Genomic DNA, 21356 nt, shown 5'->3' with positions numbered 1-21356 from the left:
TGACCTACTGATCAAGGTAAGCACCTTGTTCAAAGGTCAGCGTCCATGAATCCTGACTGTAATGGCTGCTCATCAGTCATTGTCTGTTGACCTCACTCTCTCAATCCAGACTTGCTGACTGGGTTCTGACTGTAGGCCTAGTTGGATCCCAGAGGCCAACCGTCATCTGACCACATCTCCAAGACTAAGACCACCAATTAATGGCAATATTGTTGGCTGAAATAATTTTAGTGAGTAGCCTGGCTAATAAACCATCTATCAGAATTAAGCTGCCAGCGCTCAATCTATCGTCGTCTTGTGAGCTATTACCCACCGCAGTCAACGTTATGGATTTCCTTTAGCGCGAAGCAGAAAGTGACGAGCTCGGGCCATGAATCTACTATACGACCATTTTTGAACCATAAAATCCGGTTCACCATAATGAAAAGGGTTAGGAGCTGTGTGTGATAGATTTGTTCATACTTGTATATTACCCCTCGGATTCGTTCGATGAGTAACCCCCGGAGCTGGGGCTGTAAGATTAGCTGGAGGGATTCCTGGTCATTAACGAAGTCATCACAGACTTTTCAGGCGGAGAAAGCAATTGCACTAGATTTATGTTTCGTTACACCGCTGTCTTCAATATCACCTCTTCACCTCCAATTTGTGCAAAATAAGCAGTATAAGTGAACAAGCAAGTGCTGCTGTCTTCAGTAAAAGTGATTGTATATGAAATGAGGAAATTAATACTTGGGGACGCTGGGATGTGGACATTTATTCAACGTGTAGGCTACAGGTGCAAATTAGGCATACGACAAATCCGCTGTCGTAATTGTTGTCGGTCACGTTACATTTAACATCCCAATAAGGTTTCATTGAATGTGAATAGCTCTATGGCGACAAAATCGTTTGTATGCCTGTGTGTAGCCAATTTGTCCAAGTAGGCCTACAAAATGACAGACTAGCCTATCTATCTGTATTCGGTACGGGGGGCGGGGGTGGCATTAAAACCAGAAGTGAAGTGCCTGTGTAACCCATTCGCGGAAACATGCTGACTGCAGGGATAGCCTACATAGGGCATTGAATTGATAGGCGTGGATCCCTTACCCTCGTTATCCGACCCACCGAATTGCCGTTTTCTCGTGTTCCGTTTAATTATCCCTTCTTCGGCTAATGTCATTTCTCTGCATATTCTATCGAATATCCCTGAAATGAACTGCACTACAGCGCATTATCCTCAGTGCAGTCTTCGGATTTAGATACACCCACCCCTATCATTTAATGCCCTATATTTTCTCGCACAGTCAGCATGTTTCCGGGAAGGGGTTACACATCACTTCAATTCTGTTTTTTTCTTCTAACTTGAAGCTCACTGCCATGAACTGATAATATCGGATTACTACCTCCAATTCCACATTTTGCATTTCCATAAAATTATTTGTGAGTTCCTTTACAATATACTCATAACTGTTCATGCTTTTTTCCAGGAAAATAATAACTTTTTAATTCGTACCCTATATATTACAGGTGAAATTGTTTTCTGCTTCTAATATGAACCTACGACTTGAGCAGAAATATTAGGTTCCTGGGAGGGACAGTGCCCTTGTTTAGTGAATTATAAAACTAATTTACTCTGCACAGGCACTATGAGACATCATTGTTTATCACGGAGAAATGGCTCCATCTAGTGGAAATGCTGTGGTTAAAAAGGCATTGATATCTGGAGCTTCCCTCATTGATATTAATAATGCAGTCAATCATGTACTGCAAAGTTGTAAAACGTCGATCGATCTTGGTTAGGTATTTATAAGTGTTTGTGAAAGAGATATAGATATTACGTGGTGGAACATCGTATTATATCATAGGATCATCAAATGTGAAAAGACTGCTTTTGAGAAACTTTCTTAATAAAGGTTTTGTGGAAAGTAGAAAAAATGCTTATTATTCAACTAAACTAAAACTTACTACTGTAAGATTTCTGGAGCAATTCCATTTTTAAAAATCCTGAAATTTTGATGTTGTAATTTCATCATAATTGAAGTTACAGTACCTTGAACAATAAATGCAAAAATAACTTTCTCTTTACTTTATTTATGTATTTATATAATTCCCGTTTGTATAAGATGCCTTCATTTCTGAATGTGGTCCAGTGTGTTTCCCCCGGTGAATCTAGGGATAGACTTTGTGCTCTGAAGCCCTCAGGTGGTAGTCTGACTGTTGGCTTTAGTTTCCTGAACTTTTTTTTACTTGTCAGAGTAAAAGAAAAACTGCTTAGTTTCATATTTTGAGCCTTCCAATCTGTCCACTGGCCAAGTAGGTCAATAGACTGTCACGCATATGGCACGCAGGTGTGAGATTTGAGACAGGGTTGTTTTGAAATATCAAGTATCAGGTATTTTCTTACCAAAGAATGCAGAGGGTGTAGCCAGAGAGGCCACAAGGGGTGGCAAGGGAAGTCATTTGGAACACCATGGGTATACTGAACGTTTGGAGAATGTGACATAAATATGGATTTTTTAAAGGATTATGATCAATGGAAAAAAAAAATGTTTTCCATTTTCACTGCCAGGAACTGTCGAAGTAATTAATAAGCAGTCGTAAAAACATACAAAAAATCAATGAACTTTTGGTTTAATAGTTAATCTCTAAAAAATATTGCTGTGGGAATAGTAATGTCTAATCAGCACCTATTAAGAACATCAGGTGCCTGAAATTAGTGCCATCTTCTGATTTATGTGCATCTATTATCAAATCAAATAAATTTTATTTATATAGCGCTTTTTACAGAGAACTGTCACAAAGGCGCTTTACAGAGTAGCAGAAAAAGAGCAAGAAACAGAGCAAAAGAGCGAAAATCAGGCCAGCAAAAAAAAGCAAGCACATGAGGTAAACAAACTCCCAATGGGGTGAACAACTGACCAAATATTCCCTCTCTGCTTTCCCCAGGGACCCAAATTCCAGCACTCTGCTTTCAGTTAATGAACTGCTCACTATCGGGCATCTCCTTTAGCTTTTTTTACTCATAACAGATATGGAGTCCTGTCTCATCTGCTGTTGAAGTAGATGTAACAGGACAGCAAATTCAAGAGTGCACAGTGAAAGTATATGCATATGATATCATATATATCATGTTATATGAGCCTGAAGTGGATAAAAACGTACACGATCACAGTTAGGGGTACTTTTCTGTAACTGAACTAAAATCTTGCAAATTAAAGAACACATTTGCTGATGCTAATCTTTACGCAAAGGTTTTTCAGGGGGAGCACTGTGCCACCTCAGTATTAGCTGGTTAATGTGCAGAGCCTGTTGGATTTGGGCCACCTTTTAGGCCACACAAAAACCAAATACCCACTTCAGGAAACAGCTTCTACTTCAATAACCACAGCCACCCGTGACACGTGTTAGTTTTGTGTGTTTGTAATATCTCTACTAATATCTTTTTTTTTTTATTTCACGTCACTGTTATCTTTGGTGGGAATCGCCCTAACATATTTTTTCCATTCCCACGTCTTCACATATATAGACTGCACAACAAAGGATCTTTAACCATAATTGCGCAGTACTAACGTTCTGTTTTTAGTCTGCCTCATGTCAGAAAGAGAGGCAACATATTTAATGTGGGTTTCAAATAAATTTCCCCAAACTTTCAATTTTTGCAAAACATTCATGTTTGCAGATTATAAGACGCCATTTCATGTGGTGAGTTAACTTCATCTGCTCTGTATGGTGCAGGTCTGACACAATGGTCTATTTCTCCTGGACCCCATCTACACAGTGGAGAACAACTGTGAACAACTGTGCTGCTTCCACAGAGTAAAATGTCCAGTGTTAATTCAACTCCAACAGTGTTAATTCAAACTCTTAACAGATGACATTTGGTCCCACATTACATATAGAGTTGGATCGAATGTTATCTGTTAAGAGTTGAATTAACACTGCTAGAGTTGAATTAACACTGGACGTTTTACTCTGTAGGTCTCATTAAATGATGAAATGCATGCTTAGGTAGCACAAAATGGTGAAAAGATTGTTTCATTTAATTAAACTTAGCCGTTTATTAATAAGCGACACTACAGGTGAATAAGCCCAGTTTCACTCACAATGAAAAATATATATTTTATAATATGACATTCAGATTGAACAATGAATTAATCACAAAACAAAAATAACATGCAACATAACTTATGAATATATTTACAGTTACAGTAGTTAAATTCTCCTGTGCAACTACAATATAGCCTGTTGCCATTTTCAACATAGATTTTTCTTTCTGTAATTATTTCAGTATTTCATTTTTTTACCAATCAACATTTCACATTTTGAATACACTGGATTATTATGAGTGAAAATCAAATCAGGGCAATTCATGTACTTTCTATGTATAGCACAGACATTTTGAAACTGTAAGGTTGTATATTTATACTTCATTTAGATTTCTTCTTCTGAGCCGTAAAGAAGTGGCTACACATTTCTGGGTTTTGTTGAACAATCATTGAACTGGTCAATCATTGTTCAACAAAACTGCTTTTGTTTCCACAGTAATAATAAACAGCTGCTTTTTTAAAGCCTTTAAATGTGTTGGTGTTTTTTTTAACATAATGAAAACATTGGTGAAAAGAATATGTGAAAGTTTGGTGGGAAATCCCAGTTCCACCTCAGCACTGGTGACATGAAAGCCCTATATTAATTATAATCCAGAATGTGTAATGGAATTCCTGTTCAACTGTGTTCCAGAATATCTGTCCTGTCATAAGCTTAGTAGGCTTGTTAAACAATGTCTGCAAAGTATATTCCCAGAAGGTTTTTTTCCCCTTGAAAGGTACATATAATGACACATTAACTAAAATATAATAGAAAAAAAGTCAAAATTACAACTGCCTTAAAGTGCACAAGTAAGATTATATTTTCAAGGAAGGCTCAATGCGTTAAAAATATGACCTAGGCTCACTTACAGGAGAGCTTGTATAAGAAGGTAAAAAACCTGACCTTCAATATTCATTATGAAAATCAGTTTAATCTGCCTTCAATCATACACCATCAATTCTATTAAGCCTATATTTCTTAATAATTCAACATCCCTCAATAAGGGCTTAAATAAGCAATGTATCAATACAAATATAGTATAAAATATTAATTAAAAAGTTGCTTTAAAAAATACCTGAGTGAATAACTTCATTATTATCCTTCATTACAGCAAATTAGATATGTAAACATTCCATAGAAATTGCAGTATTATTGTAACTGGAAAAATAGTAAGTATTATTATTTATAAACACAATATAGTTTATACTGAGATAAGGGATTCACTGAGATAAGCATGCTTCACCCAGAGCTACTCACTTCTGGTCCCAGAGGCCCAAAACGTCTGCAAGCTTTTGTTCCACCCAGGAATTTATCCACCCCATCTAATTCATCTTCAAATTAGCTCAATTTAGCTCCTCTCCAAGCTAGGAAACCTTCTGTATGAGATATTAAATTGAGTAACCTGATTCAAGAAAAGAACACACATATCTATATTTATAAATAATCCCTGTGAAGAATGCGTTTTTATTATTTTTACATATTGATCTGTAGAGCCCAGTTATTCTCAATTTTTGTCAGGGCGTCCTCCGATTCGCTGGAGGCCTCAGACGACTGTCTGACGTACACGTTGGAAAAAATGTCCATCGGTTGCACCTGGTCGCATTCCGGTCTTTCCTCCTCGACCTGGTCGGGTTCCATTTGTAACAGAGAGAGGCTCGGGATCTGAAGTTTCCCGGTGTTCGGGTCCCAGTCCACCAGGATGCTCCCACCTGTGTCGGCGTCCTCGGCCTCCTCCTGGTCCTCCTCCTCTTCGTGCCCGCTGGTGCGGGCGGCCTGGAACTGCCGCCTGTAGGCCATCCACCGCGCGCAGTCGTCCCGTGGGAGCTGTTCGCTCGGCCGAGCTCCATCCCTGACCGCTGAGGAAGAGACGTCCGGCCCGCCGCGTCCATCAGGCTCTCCTTCGCCCTCCTCCTCCTCCTCCTCCTCCTCCTTCTTCTCCTCCTCCTCCTCCTCCTCCGGCAACGAGGCCTTCACCACGATCCCGTAGTCGGAGCCCTGGCTCTGATCCCGCCAGGGCGCCGAACGGCAGCGCCACGGGTCGGCCTCGCCGTCGTTGTCGCCCGTGGGCTCCAGCCGGGGCGCGAGCGGGGGCACGCACGCTTGGGCGGCGTAGGCCGGGTTCCCGGGGACCAGAGGCTTCCCCTCATCCGGCTCTTTGGGGGGAAACGGGGACTCGATCAGGACGTCCGGCTCCCTTGGTTCCTCCTCGGGGCTGGGCTTGGGCACGCTGATGCTGATGAGGTTCACGGTGAGCAGCAGGTCGGTGACGGGCAGGTGTCGCACCCACTAGACAGAGAGGAAACGACATGGAGGGCGTTACTTTACTCCCCATTTTTACCACCATTTCAACAGAGCATTCAGCAGCATCCTAAACCAGAAGCAAGCTGTTATGACCACAATCAGCTTCTGATCAGCTCAGTGTCAGCTATCGTGATTGGATGTTGGACACAACCACAGAAATCTCTTCTGTTTTATCTAGAACACAGTTCCGATGAAGACAACCAATGATGGTTAACCATAGCCATTTTAAAATAAACAATAGAGAAAAAACCTATAACAGATGTCCTTCCCTTCTGCACAGCAATGTAATTTTACACAGATTAACAGCTAGTGCTATTTCTTCATTGACCATTACCCTTCTCTCAATGATATGTCTAATAATGGATTATTTAAAGGTATATAACCAATGTTTCTGTTAATAAGCTTTCGACATGCTGCATGGTGATGAGAACACTGCTCTAAACGCCTTGTGTTTCCTTTGCCTTTCACCCTATATGGTCAGTCAATAAGACATAAGCAAGCTTTGACTGAAGTCTTCTGATGAGAACCTTAAGCGAAGATCCCCCGCACAGGGCTTACCAGATTGGACGGCTTTTCCTGCTTATTGCCAAAAATGTAGTGGTACACAATGCAACCGATCAGCATCAGGACAAACGTGGCGAGCGCTAAAGGCAAAATGTACCCCAGCAACACCAGCAAGATCTGGTCAAAAAAGGGATCTGTGGAGAGGGGACCAAGGATGGGAAAAGTGATGTTACAAACACACTCATTGTTCCAAACAAATCAATCGTACAGCATACACGCATGAATGCACGGACTGAAACCAGCTTTCGACAACTTCCTCCTGTTTGCAGTGATCTTTATCTACAACCATTTGCCAAAACCCAAGCTGCACTCCGGGTTTGTTACAATGCGAGTCCGTAAACACACGTGCGGTGAATCGCGCGTGCACACAGGCCGCGGCAAAAGAACCTACGCAAGCTTTTGACAGGAAGTCAGTCTATATCTGGGTAACACGAGAAAGCGCCTGCACAAAGTTTGATTGTTTCAGCTTGCATGGTTACGGTGTTTACACAAGGAAGGAGCAGAGTTCCACAGATGTAAATCTAACTTATTAATCCTTTCAAACAGGCCCAGCATGCATGGAATTTTGCTGGGAAACCGGCCTTACTGTTGTCTGTCTTACCTTTGGCAGTTGTTACACACTGGTCGTGAGAGGCTTGAGACTGGAATGTTAAGGATAAGAAGAGGACCTTTGCAGAAACACAGAACTCAGTGCTGTAGTTCAGAAGACCATATTCCAATGAGTTATTATGAAGAAGGAAAATCATCTGAAAAAGAAATTCATAAATTAAACTTTTTAATTCAAGCTTTAATTCATGAGTCGCTTAATTCCCAGCTCTACCAAAATGTGCAAGGCCAAAGTAAGTGTCCTCAGCATTAAAACCAGGTCAATATATCACATGGAATCTCTACAATATTTTCAAAGTTAAACTAACAATACTTTTGTATCATTATCCCATGTGACATGTAATTACTCAGAGAAATCTTCCTCAACAGTCCTATACACAGCTCACTTTATGGTTGGCTCGTGGTCCATTAAAAAGCATCTAAGTTAGTACCACAGTGTTTTTATGCAAACATTGCCCTATTGCCCTATTTTGAGCACTCTTTTTTGACTTAAGTGCCATTTTGGCACTACATTTATATTTATTTATTGTGTAACAGAACAGTAAGCAAATAATTCATTTTAGTCTTTTTTTTCAAATGTGGATATGTAACTATGCTCATTCATTCAGAATACCAATTATGCACTGGCTGATTTGACCACTGAACAAAGAGCTACAGAGAAATGTACACAAACATAACCTTTAGAGCAAGGGGAATACCAACCTTTTTCTTGGTGTTATTGTTGTGGATGGATACGTTGTACATCATCTGAGGGTAGTACTTTGCTAAAGACTGCTCTTTTGTGCTGTTCCCAATCTTCCACCTCATTGGGCCTTTCAGTTTAACGATCAGTTTTCTCTCAGCGACTGTGACTTTTACGATGGGAGGTCCGAAGGTGGCTGATAACAAAAGATATCACAGTCAAACACAAATGAAACACGTGCAAATCAAACACATGCAAGTCAAACGTGCAAATAAAATGATGTCGGGCCGAAAAATTTAAATAGTAAAATATTTCATATCGTCCTGACAATTATCACTAGTGATACACAAAGGCAGACTTTGTTGTAACATAAAAATAAATATACTTGCATAAAAAAATAAAACATGTCACCAACCTTTGTCCTAAAGGCCAACATTATGAGACACAGGCACATTGAAGGTCAAAAGATTTAAAGACTTTTTATATTAGGCTGTAGACTCAACCTCTATGTTGTACATCTTCAGGCTTTATATTTAGATTTATTACAGCTATAAAGGACTGCTTTATGTCTAATCTTATCTGCTAAGGAGTGTGCATGTGTGTGTGCGTGCGTGTAAACTGTACAGACAGACAGACAGACAGACAGACAGACAGACAGACAGACAGACAGATAGATAGATAGATAGATAGATAGATAGATAGATAGATAGACAGACAGACAGACAGACAGACAGATAGATAGATAGATAGATAGATAGATAGATAGATAGATAGATAGATAGATAGATAGATAGATAGATAGATAGATAGATAGATAGATAGATAGATAGATAGATAGATATACAGACAGACAGAAGAGTTTACTCACTCTGCCGTTTGGGGATGAACCTGCTTGTTGTGATCCATTTTGAGGCGCCTGCTGCACTGAGGGCTTTCACCCTGCCGTAGTACTCCTCTTCCAGGTCTCTGGTCTCATTTGACAGATCGCAGAGAGTCTGGAGAGTATCCATACACTGCCTCTTAGTCCTCCACACCACCCTGTTCTTGTTCTTCTCCCCATCACCGTATCTGAGAACGAACAGAAACCTTAAAACCACAAGCTTGCATCCAGCAGCACACTCTGTTAGAACTTCCCATTAGTTGACTCAGGGGGGACAACAAGACTTGACACCATCTAAATAAAGTATGGCTCCTTTATGAAAATTGAATGCAATATACTGTAAATCTGAGTAATGTGGGTGTTCTTTGAGATTAGATGTAAGAATCTAAAACCAGCACAATATATTGGAATATATTGCTTATATTCCATTTCTGTCAGAGTTTACCGGGAGTTGGAACACCTTGTTGACTCAATTAAGTCACAATGTTGATTATGTCCATGCATTCTATCTGGATGAGTGTCAGAAATATGAACAAATGACTAGAAAACTTGCTGTTGGTATAAGTACCTGGACTGGACCGAACGCCAATCTTAACTTTTCAGTACCCTGCATTTGGTGATGGTGTCATAAAAAATGTTATGAGCGAAGACGACAATTGCCCATTTCTGCAATTCTGTGCTGTGAATTCAAAACTACTTCGTCTTACATGTGCCTGATTATAAATGACCAGCGACTGCGTGATTCTCACTCTAACAGCTTGTGTGTGATATAAATGAGCAGGACGTTGAGGACTTGTACTCACATTGCGTACTGAACTGTGTAGCGCGTCCTATTTCCTGTTCCATCTCCGGGACTCCACTCCAGAACATTCCTCAGATTGTAGGAACTGAACCTGACGGCTTGGGGTGCGGCAACTCTAGAGCCATGAGCGACCACTGGAAAAAAAGGACAGAAAACCATTACAGAATGTATTGTATAGCATGAAAGTATCATTTTTAAAAAATGAGGCATGACCGTATTTTGCCATTCTGACTGTAGACATTAAAATAACAGCTCTTTATTGAAGTTCTTGGCGCTTCAGGGCACACAATTGTTGTCTCACTTTTTCTCCTCAGTGTGAAATTCAATGGTTTCAGCTGGACCATGACAGAAAACATCTCGCTATTAAGTGGACGATGTTTTGGAGGACGTGAGAAGCAATGCGTGGAAATGCATGCAGTGAGCTGCTGCTGCTAACTTTCATCCCGCAGTTCTGAAATCACAGCACTGGAAGACCGCACAGCTCATAAAGACGACACAAAGCTATTTGGCTATGGAGTCGCTACTAAGGAATGAGGGGACTAGAACCCTTCCTCCCTGGGTAATGCAAATTTTCTCTCTTGTTGATAAATATGTTTTGATCAATTCACAAAAATGTTTTTTTTTTGTTTTTTTTCCTGTTGCATGGTGGTTTCTCCACATTTACCAATCCACTGGCCAAAGTCTACATTACCATAATTCAGAAGTGGGAAATTCTTATCCTGGAGGGCCAGTGTTTATGGAGGTTTTCGTTTCCAACAATTCCCCAGGCTAAATTAGCTAATTGGCTACATACACAAATGCAAAACTTTTCATATAGGGACACAAAAACGGCCTTCAGATATATAGCTAAAATGTCAGATGGTGTGAATGTTGGGGCTAATCAAATAATTAAGGGCAGAAGTTAGCATGACAACCTGAAACAGATATGGCACTCATTGCACACCTCTGCCATAATCCACTGGCTGCATTACTACACAAAGCACAAATGCCTCAAAGGGGTGTGCCGATTAGTAAGCTCCACATGTAATTAATTTCAAAGCATTAGCAACGGTATACACACGCTACTCCAATTGTTCTGAAACTGTTTAGCTTCATACATGCATTTTATATAACCGTGTAAAATCAGATTTCAGGTTGAGCTTTGGAAAGGAAAACATTGCTGAAAACAGGAAATGTGGGCTCGTAGCTTTCATGAGTTAAATTTCGTTTACTCAACCAACTGCAGGTGACTGCCGCAGGCTTGTGGCCCCACACACACTTCCTGAGGTTCACACCCTACCCAACAGCTTTTGTAGAATGTGAAACAGTGAATTTGGCTATGTATGTCACAAGAAGCATTTGGGAGGACGTGGTTAAAGCAGGGATTGGAGAGGACATGAAGGGATAATTTGAGGCAAACCCAAACCTATAAATTGATACTGTATACATTTCAAATGATTTTTTCTTTTTACAAAGTTTCACAGTTTGTGTTTTAAAACAGTGATAGACAATGAAAATGTTCAGGAATGTGGCAACTTCTAATGAGAACTCTAATACTAGGATTGGTACTGCTGGGTTTTCTTGAATCAGTTAGATACTATTTGCAATGCAAGATATGGAAATGACCCAAGACAGAGTAGTCTAATTATGTCAAGAAAACAATATTGTACTTTTTAGGATAGCATGATATATAAACAGACATATAAGTACATCCATGACATCGAAGTCATTTCAGAATACTGGATCTCAAACAAATCTTTATCAGTATTAACTTCAGAGCTAGAAATCTGACTGCTTTTGTTCACACGAGATAAGAAATGTTGAACTGAATTGTGTATGTCAGTGGTTCTCAACTCGGGCCAGAAAGGGCCGGTGTGGGTGCAGGCTTTTGTTCCAACCAAGCAGTTACACACCTGATTCTACTAATCAAGGTCCTTAGTGAAGACTCCTAAGGTTGATTAGTAGAATCGGGTGTGTAACTGCTTGGTTGGAACAAAAGCCTGCACCCACACCGGCCCTTTCTGGCCCGAGTTGAGAACCACTGGTGTATGTTAATCATTGCCAAACAGGAGTGCCACCAGGCATTATGGGCCCCATGAAAAGATCTCACATTGGACTCCACCACCCCATTCTTATACACTACTAGCACAATTTTTTGAGGGCAACTGCCGGTCAGGGCCCTTGGAATTGTACTTTCCCCCTCCCACAGCACACCTGTTAACAGACACATTTTCCCCTTGTTTACAGTGGAATAGCATTTTTATTTTGACTACTGCATCTATTCTAGTTTTTTTTTTTTTAATTTTTAAAGAAAGTTAAGTGTAGACAAAAAGTTGTACAGGAAGGGTTTTCCAACTTTAAAGTGACAATTGTGAGAAAGAACCTATTCCTCAGAAAAAACCGATCATGTATATCTAGTGACCACTTCCTTATGTGGGGAAAAATTAAAAATGTTATCAGTATTGCAATTCCCCTATGTTTGAAGATGGTATTACTACATTTGTGACATTTTACAAATTTATACAACCTCAAACACAATAATAATAATAATAAATTCATTTGTATTAGTACCAGTAGTGGTGGTAGTATTACATATATAATGGCATTACTAGATTACATACATAAGATTTCTTTTTTTTTAATGACAAAATATCTAAGTAAGCCATATGATCAAATATCGCTGGCTGTGTATATTTGTACATACCACACGGGACTTATCTTGAGGACAGGCAAGCGCAATCTAACCATAGGAGACTGTGATTTTTATTATAATAAGCAGGTCTATGTGTTTATACGGCAGCCTAGACGTATACAGCCTATTATTACAATGCAATTTACAATTCAGTTTCAAGAATAAAATTTTAAAAAATTTGTATTTCAATTTTAGCATTCGTGAAATATATAGACAATAATCGTCATTAAGTATTTAATTTTACTTTGTTACATTCAACCGAAAGTGAAGGCGAAGTGATAGTCATTGCGCAGCAGCCGATACTGTTGGGTTGAAATGAAAGGTACCTGTAGCTTCCAATGTTAGAAGGCATAAGACAGTCAGAAGAGTTTTCTTCGGCACTGAGGTTCCATGAGCTTTGTACTTCTCATTGCCGTGCTCCTTCATGCCGACGTGATATCCCGCGGGTGTAGGCGCGTAAAACACGGCATTGGCTCTTCAGTGTTAAATAATTTAATTCGAAGACCGACATAAGTTTCCTGCTTCCATCTCAGACGAAACCGCAGCCATGGTACTGCTCTCAAAGGTTTCTGGAAGGTGAATGGCAAGAAACCACGGGACTGACTGTATTACGTATAGGGCGGAGTTTGGTTTTCTGTGTTATGCGTGAATGTGAAAGGTATAACAGGAGCTGCTTTCTTGCACTGTTACGAATGAAGAGTGCAATTAAAACATTTTAATTATTATAAAATATTATTATATTATTGGCGTTTAATGGAAGAATGCACACATACATTTGTTCTTATGCTAAGTTGAACAAATATCTCATTACATTTTAAGTCTTATTATTATATATTAAAGTTTTACTTTAGGCTACCTTATTACGCAAAACGCTACATGATAAACATTCAGACATCCATATATAAGATATTATTACTCCTATTAATAGATTGCCATTAGTACTGCCAGAGCCGTGAAGACCAATGTAAAATTTGTAAAATGTACTGTTTACAAATGTAATTTTTTCAAGGAGCATACAGAAATAATTTATAAAATACTTCTTTCAATCTTTGACATAATTAAAATGTCATAATTCTGACCTGCACATTTAGCACATTTAGTCATATATTACTACATTAGCTATGCATTAACATATCTGCAGATTGTAGAAAAATGTTCTTATTTTTTGAACACACTTTGTGTATTTTATGGGAAATTTTGCAATGAATCACAGAAGCGAAACATAACCAGAAACTGTGCAAGAGACATCTAGATACCTTTATGATGAGTCGACCTCATTAGCGCACCAGTATTTCCACATTCTTGATATATTTTGACACTGAGTCAGATTGCTCCTTAGCAGCCCACTTAGATCTCGTTCTGTCAGTAAATATGTGAACAAAAAGATTATTCAGTTACAGTGCCACCCTGTGGACAAGCACAGGTTAACAAGTGAACCAGGGGGTAAAATGTTACTTTGTATTTGAATAGTTCCTTTGTTTGGATTAGTGGTTCCTTTATTTAATTCAGTAATCTCTTTTTAAATAATTAATACAATATTGACGTAAACACATCTATGTACTAATAGTAATATTTTTGTCAAAGAGAATTAGAATGAAATATAGTTTTTCGGTCTCACAGTGGTAAGAAAGTCATTTTCTTTACCCAAATGCATTTGTCCACTTTCCCTTTTACAAAGGCCCAGCTTATTTAAACAATAAAGAACTGTACACCGCATGAGGAATATTGATTCAAATGTTCCTAATAATAATAATAATAATAATAATAATAATAATAATTTTGGAAGTAATATTGATACACAGAAAGATTTTCTGGAATTCTGTTGATTTTACAATAAATGTAATTGTTGAGATGAATTATTTATTTAGCCCTTAGACAAGTGTACTTAAATATGGGTGAAAATGTACGTTAATTATATTTGTAAGTTTTTGGAGCACGATGGTCAGTCATCCTTTCTTATAGTTCAAGACAATATGCTATTTTGCGTAAAATGAATTTTTTTTTTAATAAAAAAATGATTATACGACGGAGCAATTTGAAACAACACAAAATAATGCCTGATTTACTTCACACATTTCATACTAGAATGAAACCGATACTGGAGTTATTATTTATAACCTATGATTTATTGTCGATAAAGACGTGGAACCACAATAGACGTTAAAGCATTCGTTAGTTCCCCTTCGGAATATTTTCAAGGTGGTACGGGCTTCCGGCACAGACTGGATGCTATTGTTTAATTTAGGCTAACGTTATTTTGTTGTAACATGACTCCCGAGAATATTTCTTGAAATTTTGAAGACGAATCTTTAAAATATAATCGGGAAATTTTGTTTTGAAGATGGCGATTCCAATGGAAACGCAGCTTCAGAGCATATTCGAAGATGTTGTGGTTCGTTTTTCCCTTGAATTACGGCTAGCTATTGTAGCTACTTGCCAATACAGTCCAATGTGGTTGACGAGCTTGATATTTTTTTTGAGTGCCCAACTTTCTATTCAGCCAAGTTACTAGTCACTAGTTAGCTTAACTTTATATATCTTTATTATTAGCTAGTGAATTAATATTCATTGTTAATTTTGGTTTTGCAATGTGCATCGTTCATATTGATGGTTAGCTGTGATGATGATGTTATCATTGCTGGTTTGTACTTCTTCGGTTTGTTTTTATTGTGTGTTGTTGTTATTGACACATGTTTCCCTAGAAAACGGAGGTTATCGAAGAAGCCTTTGCTGGGTAAGCTGTTTTAAAATAAATAAATACACATACGCACATTGCTATGCTGTTTTTAAAATGTGTTGAAATCTGAATGTACCAGTAAGCATTGTAAGGGTAATATATCAGAGTGGGCCTTGATAGAACAAACCATGCTTTTGTGATGACTCCAGCGCTCAGGAGGGCTATACTTAGTTTGCAATTGGTTGGCGGATTTCCGGTTTGGCCATAGTCAATTGCACACATTCAGATCATTTCCCATATTGCCTACAATGTAATTTGCTCCGGTTTTTGAACTTCACATGTTTGAGACCACTAGAGGTTGCACCTCCTGAGCTGGGTCTGATGTTGTAGCAGCATGTTAATAATTTTTTAAAAAAAAGGAATGTAGTTCGTGCTGTCATCTGAAGTGTTACTGCTTGAACTTTTTCTGAAAAGAAAGAAAATATATCTTTTTAATATTTGTATTTTATTTTCTGTCAACACAGCATGTGTATGGACACACCAGAGGATGAACGAACCAAACTTGTCAGTTGTCTTGGTGCATTTCGTCAGTACTGGAGCACTCTACCACAGGTAGGGTTCCTGGATGCCCGGTTTTCACCTGGAATGTCTGGTTTTGAAATTATTTGTGCAGGTTCGGTTTGTTATCCTGACCGGACAGTAATTGAGGGAAAGATTTTACCTTTAGTTTCCGATATTATGCTGTGCAGCTGACCTTGGCCAAATGGGCTACATTAACCACTGCTTTTCTACTGACTTCTATGCCTGCAGCCCTCCCTGCAAACTGTGTACTGTTTGTTACTTTAACCCAAATCTCTCCGTACTCTGTCAGCACTTTAATTAGACTGCCAAATGTTTGCCAGGACTGGATGGCCATTTCCCAGAGTAGGGATTCCCCCCAGGTTTCTTCCTGTTTCCGTGAGGACGTTTCCCTTGTCACTGCCAGGCTTGGGGCCTGGAATGTGTAAATTGCTTGGAGACATTGGTCCACTGTGAAAAGCACTATACAGATAAAATTGAATTGACTTGAATTGAAATGCAGCCGTATTAAGCCAGATGTTAAAGTACTGCGTTAAGTATAGAAAGCTGTACACCTTCTTGAAACAACTAGTGGAAAATGTTTTAATGGTGTCAGCTTAATTTAAGCTTAATATGGCTCCGGATGTTCCGTAGGTGTATGTTACTGTCAGTTTAAATCTCTTTCTTTTAAATCTCTTAAAGTCTAGCACAAAATTATCAAAATGTCACCAATTTTTTGTGTCAACTACACAGCATATGCTCCTATTTTATTTCATTTTATTTTTCTTTTATGTTCTATTAATTATACAACACTTATGTACAATGCACATAGCCTTGAATATAATTTGCAAATGTGAATGGTAAATGGGTAGTCTTCCCTATTTGGGAAGTTGAAGAGTTTGGTGGTTGTTTTTTAGGATTCCCATGATCAGTGTGTGCAGTGGATTGCCAGATTCATCCATGGACAGCACAGTCCCAAAAGAATATCCTTCCTGTACGACTGTCTAGCAATGGCTGTAGAGACCAACCTGCTGCCTCCCAGGTAGGAAAAACAGAATTTCAAGCTAACAGTGAAGCCTAAGATCTTAAATGGGGGGAAAAAACCATATTTGTACTCATTTAAAACCAGTCTCAAAGTCTCAGGCAATTGTAATTTGCAGAACACATGCAAAATCTTGATTAGTCATTGCTTCTGAATGAATATTCTGAATATTCTAATTCCCTGATTGAGTTCAGCTGTGATCGGAAATGCAGTATTCTGCATGTGTTTCTCGACCCCAGCCTCGTTATCTGCAGCGCAGGGGCGGTACAGAAGGTAGGTCGCGTGCTGAGCGAACTCGTGATTGGTGAAAAGCAGAAGGTTGACGCGCCCCGCCCCGCTCTTTCAGGATGGTGTGCGAGGCCCTGATCAGTTCGGACAGCGTGGAGTGGGAGAGGACGCAGCTGTGGGCCCTCACCTTCCAGCTCATCCGCAAAATCATCGGCGGGGTGGACTACAAGGTGTCACAGGCCGTTCGTCCAGTCCGAAAATAGGCCAGCCGGGACATAAGTGCAAGAGACAGGCAGTCTGGGTCCTGGGAATGGAGATTAGAGGCTGCAGAAATATTATTAAAATCCCTGTAAAGATGCAGCTGATTAATATACACTGTGGTGCTGCCATCTGAGCGTTAGAGATGAAACTAGGCTGGAACATGTCTGTGTGGTTTCGTTTGGATGGTCAGTTGAGACTGATGTTGAAAATGCAGCTTCACCTTTAATGTTGCAGTTGCGGGGGGGCCTGGTTTTGAAAGACCTCTAATCAGAGGGTCATTGATTTAAATTTTTAGCAAAAAGAGAAGCGCAGGCCATTCAGACCAGCCAGGCTTGTCATTATTTTATCCATCTAAATTGCATTGAACACTATTTCAAAAGGCTAATTAATGTGTAAAAAATACGTGGCAGTATACATGTTAAGGGTACCTTTAACTAATGAACTGTGCTTTGTTGTGGGCACTAGCCCTGTTGGGTCTTTTGCGGGACGATAAATTGACTATCTTCTAGAAATACGCCGCTGTATATATTTTGGATTATTCCGCTATCGACCCTGTTTGGGAAACGACGGGAAGCTAACGCAGTGCGCCTTCCTTCAGGGCGTCAGGGATCTTCTGAAGGCCGTCCTGGAGAAGATACAGAACATCCCCAACACCGTGAGCTCGGCGGTGGTCCAGCAGCTTCTGGCGGCCCGAGAGGTACCGCCGACCCCCGTCCCACCTCCTTCGGTGAGCCCGCGGTGTCGCGTTCGGCGTCCGTGGTGAACGCCTGTCTGTTTTTTTTTTTCCCTCTCCAGGTGGTGGAGTACATACTGGACCGGAACGCCTGTCTGCTGCCCGCCTATTTCGCCATAACGGAGATCAGGAAGCTGTACCCGGAGGGGAAGCTGGCACACTGGGTGAGTCTGAGCCTCAGTCTCCTCGAACAGCGAGGTTCGCCTGGAGTTCAAAAGGTCATTACAGTTTGAATGTCTTCCTGTATCCAAGCGCTTGGAATCAAGAGTCCCAAAAGTAAATGGATAGGTAAGGACACTTTGTGCTTTTCAAGGTCAAAATTGGTTTTGAAAATTAGAGGACACTTTCCGGAGAGCAAAATTTCTCTTTTAGTACATACTGGGAAAAGAGCCAACAAAAATGGTTGCTCAGCTGTCATTGCTTGGTGTGCATCCCTGTTTTGGAACACCATTTCAAAGCCCTTCAGATGTCATTACAAAACTCTCACTTGAATTCAAAATGTGGATTTTGAGAGGTGTCAGCTGCTGTTTCTCATGCTGTTGAATAACTGCGTTAAACACCATGTGTTTTCCAAACCGTTGCTTTTTTAATTACAAAATACTTTCATCATCGATCACAATTTTTCTTTCCATTTTAGCTGCTGGGCAGTCTGATATCGGATTTTGTGGACAGCTTCAGACCCACGGCGAGAATAAACTCGATTTGCGGTAAGGCCGCTGCCTCCATTTCGTCCTCTCTGAAATGCAGCGGCTTGTTTCCATGGCGTGGGTGGGCGGGGTTTCTCACGGGTGTCTGTGCGTGTTTTTGACCATCAGGAAGGTGCAGTCTGCTGCCAGTGGTCAACAACTCTGGAGCCATTTGTAACTCCTGGAAACTGGACCCCACCACCCTGCGGTTCCCCCTCCGAGGGCTGCTGCCCTACGACAAGGTACCGCCTCTCCTTCACGGATGGGCTTTGGTTCTGTAGTACAGAGTAAACCGGGTTTCTAACGGGAACCAGGCCTGGAGCTTCGACTAAGGGTTGTTACATAACCCAGATTGCTTCCGCAGGTCATCGGCTGTGTATCGAAAATAAAATGAACGACACAAGAGAGGTGTAGGTTCCTCTGGTGTACTGTGAACAAATATAATGCAGGGCCTTTTTCCCAACTCGCTTACACATAGGCAAACTGCCAGTCTGCCCTAAGCTGAGAGAGATGATCCTGAAGCAAAAATGAAAGTACTTGGAGATACGTTGTGGCAGATGTCTGTAGAAGGCCCTTGCTGCTTTGGCCCGTGTGCTAAGAGTGTGTGGTCGTGTCTCCCTGGCAGGACCTGTTCGAACCGCAGACGGGGCTGCTGAGATACGTGCTGGAGCAGCCCTACTCGCGAGACATGGTCTGCAACATGCTAGGGCTCAACAAGCAGGTACTGAACTCCTCCCTCTTTCTTTCTCTCTTTCTCTCCCTCTCTCTCTCTCTCTCTCTCTCTCCCTCTCTCCCTCCCCACCTCCCCCAGACCCATCTGCGCCCCCCTCCTCTCTGCTCTCTCTCTGGCTGTTGAACGGGAGACGGACGCAAAGGTACGGTAAAGGGAAGCTGGCTCAAAGAGCAGCCCTTTGCTTTCAGTCATCCTCTCCAGTAGCCCCGGCGCTAACCGAGAGAACAACAAGTGGTTTGCATTGCTTTGTCTCCACAAGGCCAGCCTCCAGTATGCTCCCTGACACTGGCGCGCCGTCCGTCGCACAGAGAGAGCCGGCTCTGCCTGGCCGCTAAAAACCCTGCGCGCGAGAAATCGTTAGCATCGGCGACGGGGACCAGACGGCCCGGGCTGTCAGGGAGCACACGGGCACCGCCTGTCACTTTGGTCACGTGTCCGAGGAGCTCGGCTTTACTGACTGACGGGGGGAACCTGGAGCCGGCCTCCTAGTCACTGTTTTGTCTTTTCTTTTTTTCTTCCTTTATTTTTGTTCTGTCCTGTCTTCCCCTGCCCATCCTCCAATGCTCTAGACCTTGAACATTGCTCAGGTATGTTCACAATCTTCCTGTTGTATTGTGACTAACCAGATACTGGACGCTTCGTAGCCACGCTGATTCCATCTAGACCGTTAACCGAAACCCCAGGGGCTTGAAATTATCCGCAGGCGAGCGAGAGGGGCGGTAACGGCCCAGGGGGGCCATCTCGAACCCGGCGTCTGACCCCCCCCCCCCCCCGGCTAAGCGGCACCGTGCAAGTTCATCCGAAATCTCAATCGAGGCCCTCCAAAGACTCTTGGCCAATGCTGTGGCCGCAGAGGACCACAGTGGCTCATTTGCGCAACGATTAAGTTCATTGACAGTGGTTGGGTCTTATCTATTGGATCTTTTTCTTGCCTTGCCCCAAGTTTTCAATTGCGCATAGTCTGAGCAAAAAGTGAATTGTAAATCAGTAAATTGGGCAGCAGTGTATTGTTCAGTTTTTTCACTTTTATCGCATCTCTTTTCCCCCCCCCCAGTTGTCCTTTGGCTTTTTTTCCCCCCTCTTAATTTGTCTCTGTCCGCACCTTAACGTTACTACGCTAGGCGTCGCCAGCCACGCTGTCCCTATTCTGTCTGGTGTATTAGATCAGCACAGCACGTTTCTGTAGAACAGGTCGACCACAGGAAAACGATAGTTTCACACGGGAGATTTGAAGCGTCTGTTCATGGTGGCTGGGACTGTTTTTCTTGTCCTTTAATAGAAAGCGCTTGTGACGGTTGTTAAAGGTGCAGTATGCAAGTGATATGAATTCAGCTGACATTCAAGGGGGAAAACACTTCTTATCAGTCAGTGTTATGTTTTCCACTTGACCGATTAGCCTGCTGGTACCCACTACGTGAGATGAAAATTGCATGATTTGGCTAGCACGATATTATGAACACTGGAAAAATATCATAAAGAAATCTCAGTTTTCTAGTGTAGCATGACCAAAGTCTGGTTAAAGCTGTAAATGCAGCAAATATTATCTAATATCTAAATAACAAATTTATTTCAGTAGTACAGACTTATAATCATAAGACTGATCATACTGCCAAACATTATCTTCAGTGACGTGTGAGAACCTTTGAGCACGCCTATAAATTGCTCTGTCACTGATGTTATTTTGTTTATGAACAATTATCCCGCCCAAGCCATTTAAAATTCATTTGGAGGGCGTAAGCAAGATTTGAGGTGCTGAATTTTTCCCACAAATCTTATTCTCTCTGCAGTTATCATGATCGTTTATCTTTGATGGAAAAAAAATTGCATAATGCACCTTTAATATTTTCCAAGTAGAAGTTTGCCAACG

At 40.9% G+C, this 21356-nt stretch overlaps 2 protein-coding genes across 2 annotated transcripts in view; one reads left to right on the top strand and one right to left on the bottom strand.

The window, feature by feature from the left end:
- Nucleotides 1–4084: 4084 nt before the first annotated feature.
- On the bottom strand, nucleotides 4085–13160 carry il20ra (interleukin 20 receptor, alpha). The gene is made up of 7 exons (XM_064340097.1): nucleotides 12898–13160; nucleotides 9902–10034; nucleotides 9087–9286; nucleotides 8239–8414; nucleotides 7532–7676; nucleotides 6925–7064; nucleotides 4085–6351 (listed from the first exon to the last, which is right to left on the bottom strand). The coding sequence occupies exons 1-7, from the start codon at nucleotides 12995–12997 to the stop codon at nucleotides 5539–5541; spliced, it is 1707 nt and encodes a 568-aa protein (XP_064196167.1). The 5' UTR covers nucleotides 12998–13160; the 3' UTR covers nucleotides 4085–5538.
- Nucleotides 13161–14751: 1591 nt separating this feature from the next.
- The window catches only part of med23 (mediator complex subunit 23), a 31314-nt gene continuing 24709 nt past the window's right edge, over nucleotides 14752–21356 (top strand). Inside the window, exons 1-10 of the mRNA XM_064340096.1 lie at nucleotides 14752–14963; nucleotides 15274–15305; nucleotides 15773–15860; nucleotides 16724–16848; nucleotides 17195–17306; nucleotides 17936–18034; nucleotides 18133–18234; nucleotides 18708–18777; nucleotides 18886–18998; nucleotides 19382–19477. Coding sequence (XP_064196166.1) covers nucleotides 14913–14963; nucleotides 15274–15305; nucleotides 15773–15860; nucleotides 16724–16848; nucleotides 17195–17306; nucleotides 17936–18034; nucleotides 18133–18234; nucleotides 18708–18777; nucleotides 18886–18998; nucleotides 19382–19477 — 888 coding nt within the window. The 5' untranslated portion in view covers nucleotides 14752–14912. The remainder of the gene's footprint in view (nucleotides 14964–15273; nucleotides 15306–15772; nucleotides 15861–16723; nucleotides 16849–17194; nucleotides 17307–17935; nucleotides 18035–18132; nucleotides 18235–18707; nucleotides 18778–18885; nucleotides 18999–19381; nucleotides 19478–21356) is intronic.

This window comes from Anguilla rostrata, chromosome 6 (assembly GCF_018555375.3).
Source record: "Anguilla rostrata isolate EN2019 chromosome 6, ASM1855537v3, whole genome shotgun sequence".
In the NCBI taxonomy this organism is placed as follows: domain Eukaryota; kingdom Metazoa; phylum Chordata; class Actinopteri; order Anguilliformes; family Anguillidae; genus Anguilla; species Anguilla rostrata.
Note: the sequence above shows the minus strand (reverse complement) of the source record. Positions and strands in the feature narration are given on the sequence as shown.

Bases quoted from the DNA above. Each gene is read 5' to 3' on its own strand.
- il20ra (XM_064340097.1), bottom strand. From the start codon at position 12,997: ATGAAGGAGCACGGCAATGAGAAGTACAAAGCTCATGGAACCTCAGTG. The intron at 9,287-9,901 runs GTGAGTACAAGT...GTTCGTTCTCAG, and splicing joins TACACAGTTCAGTACGCAAT to ATACGGTGATGGGGAGAAGA. The intron at 6,352-6,924 runs GTAAGCCCTGTG...CTCTCTGTCTAG, and splicing joins AGGAAAAGCCGTCCAATCTG to TGGGTGCGACACCTGCCCGT.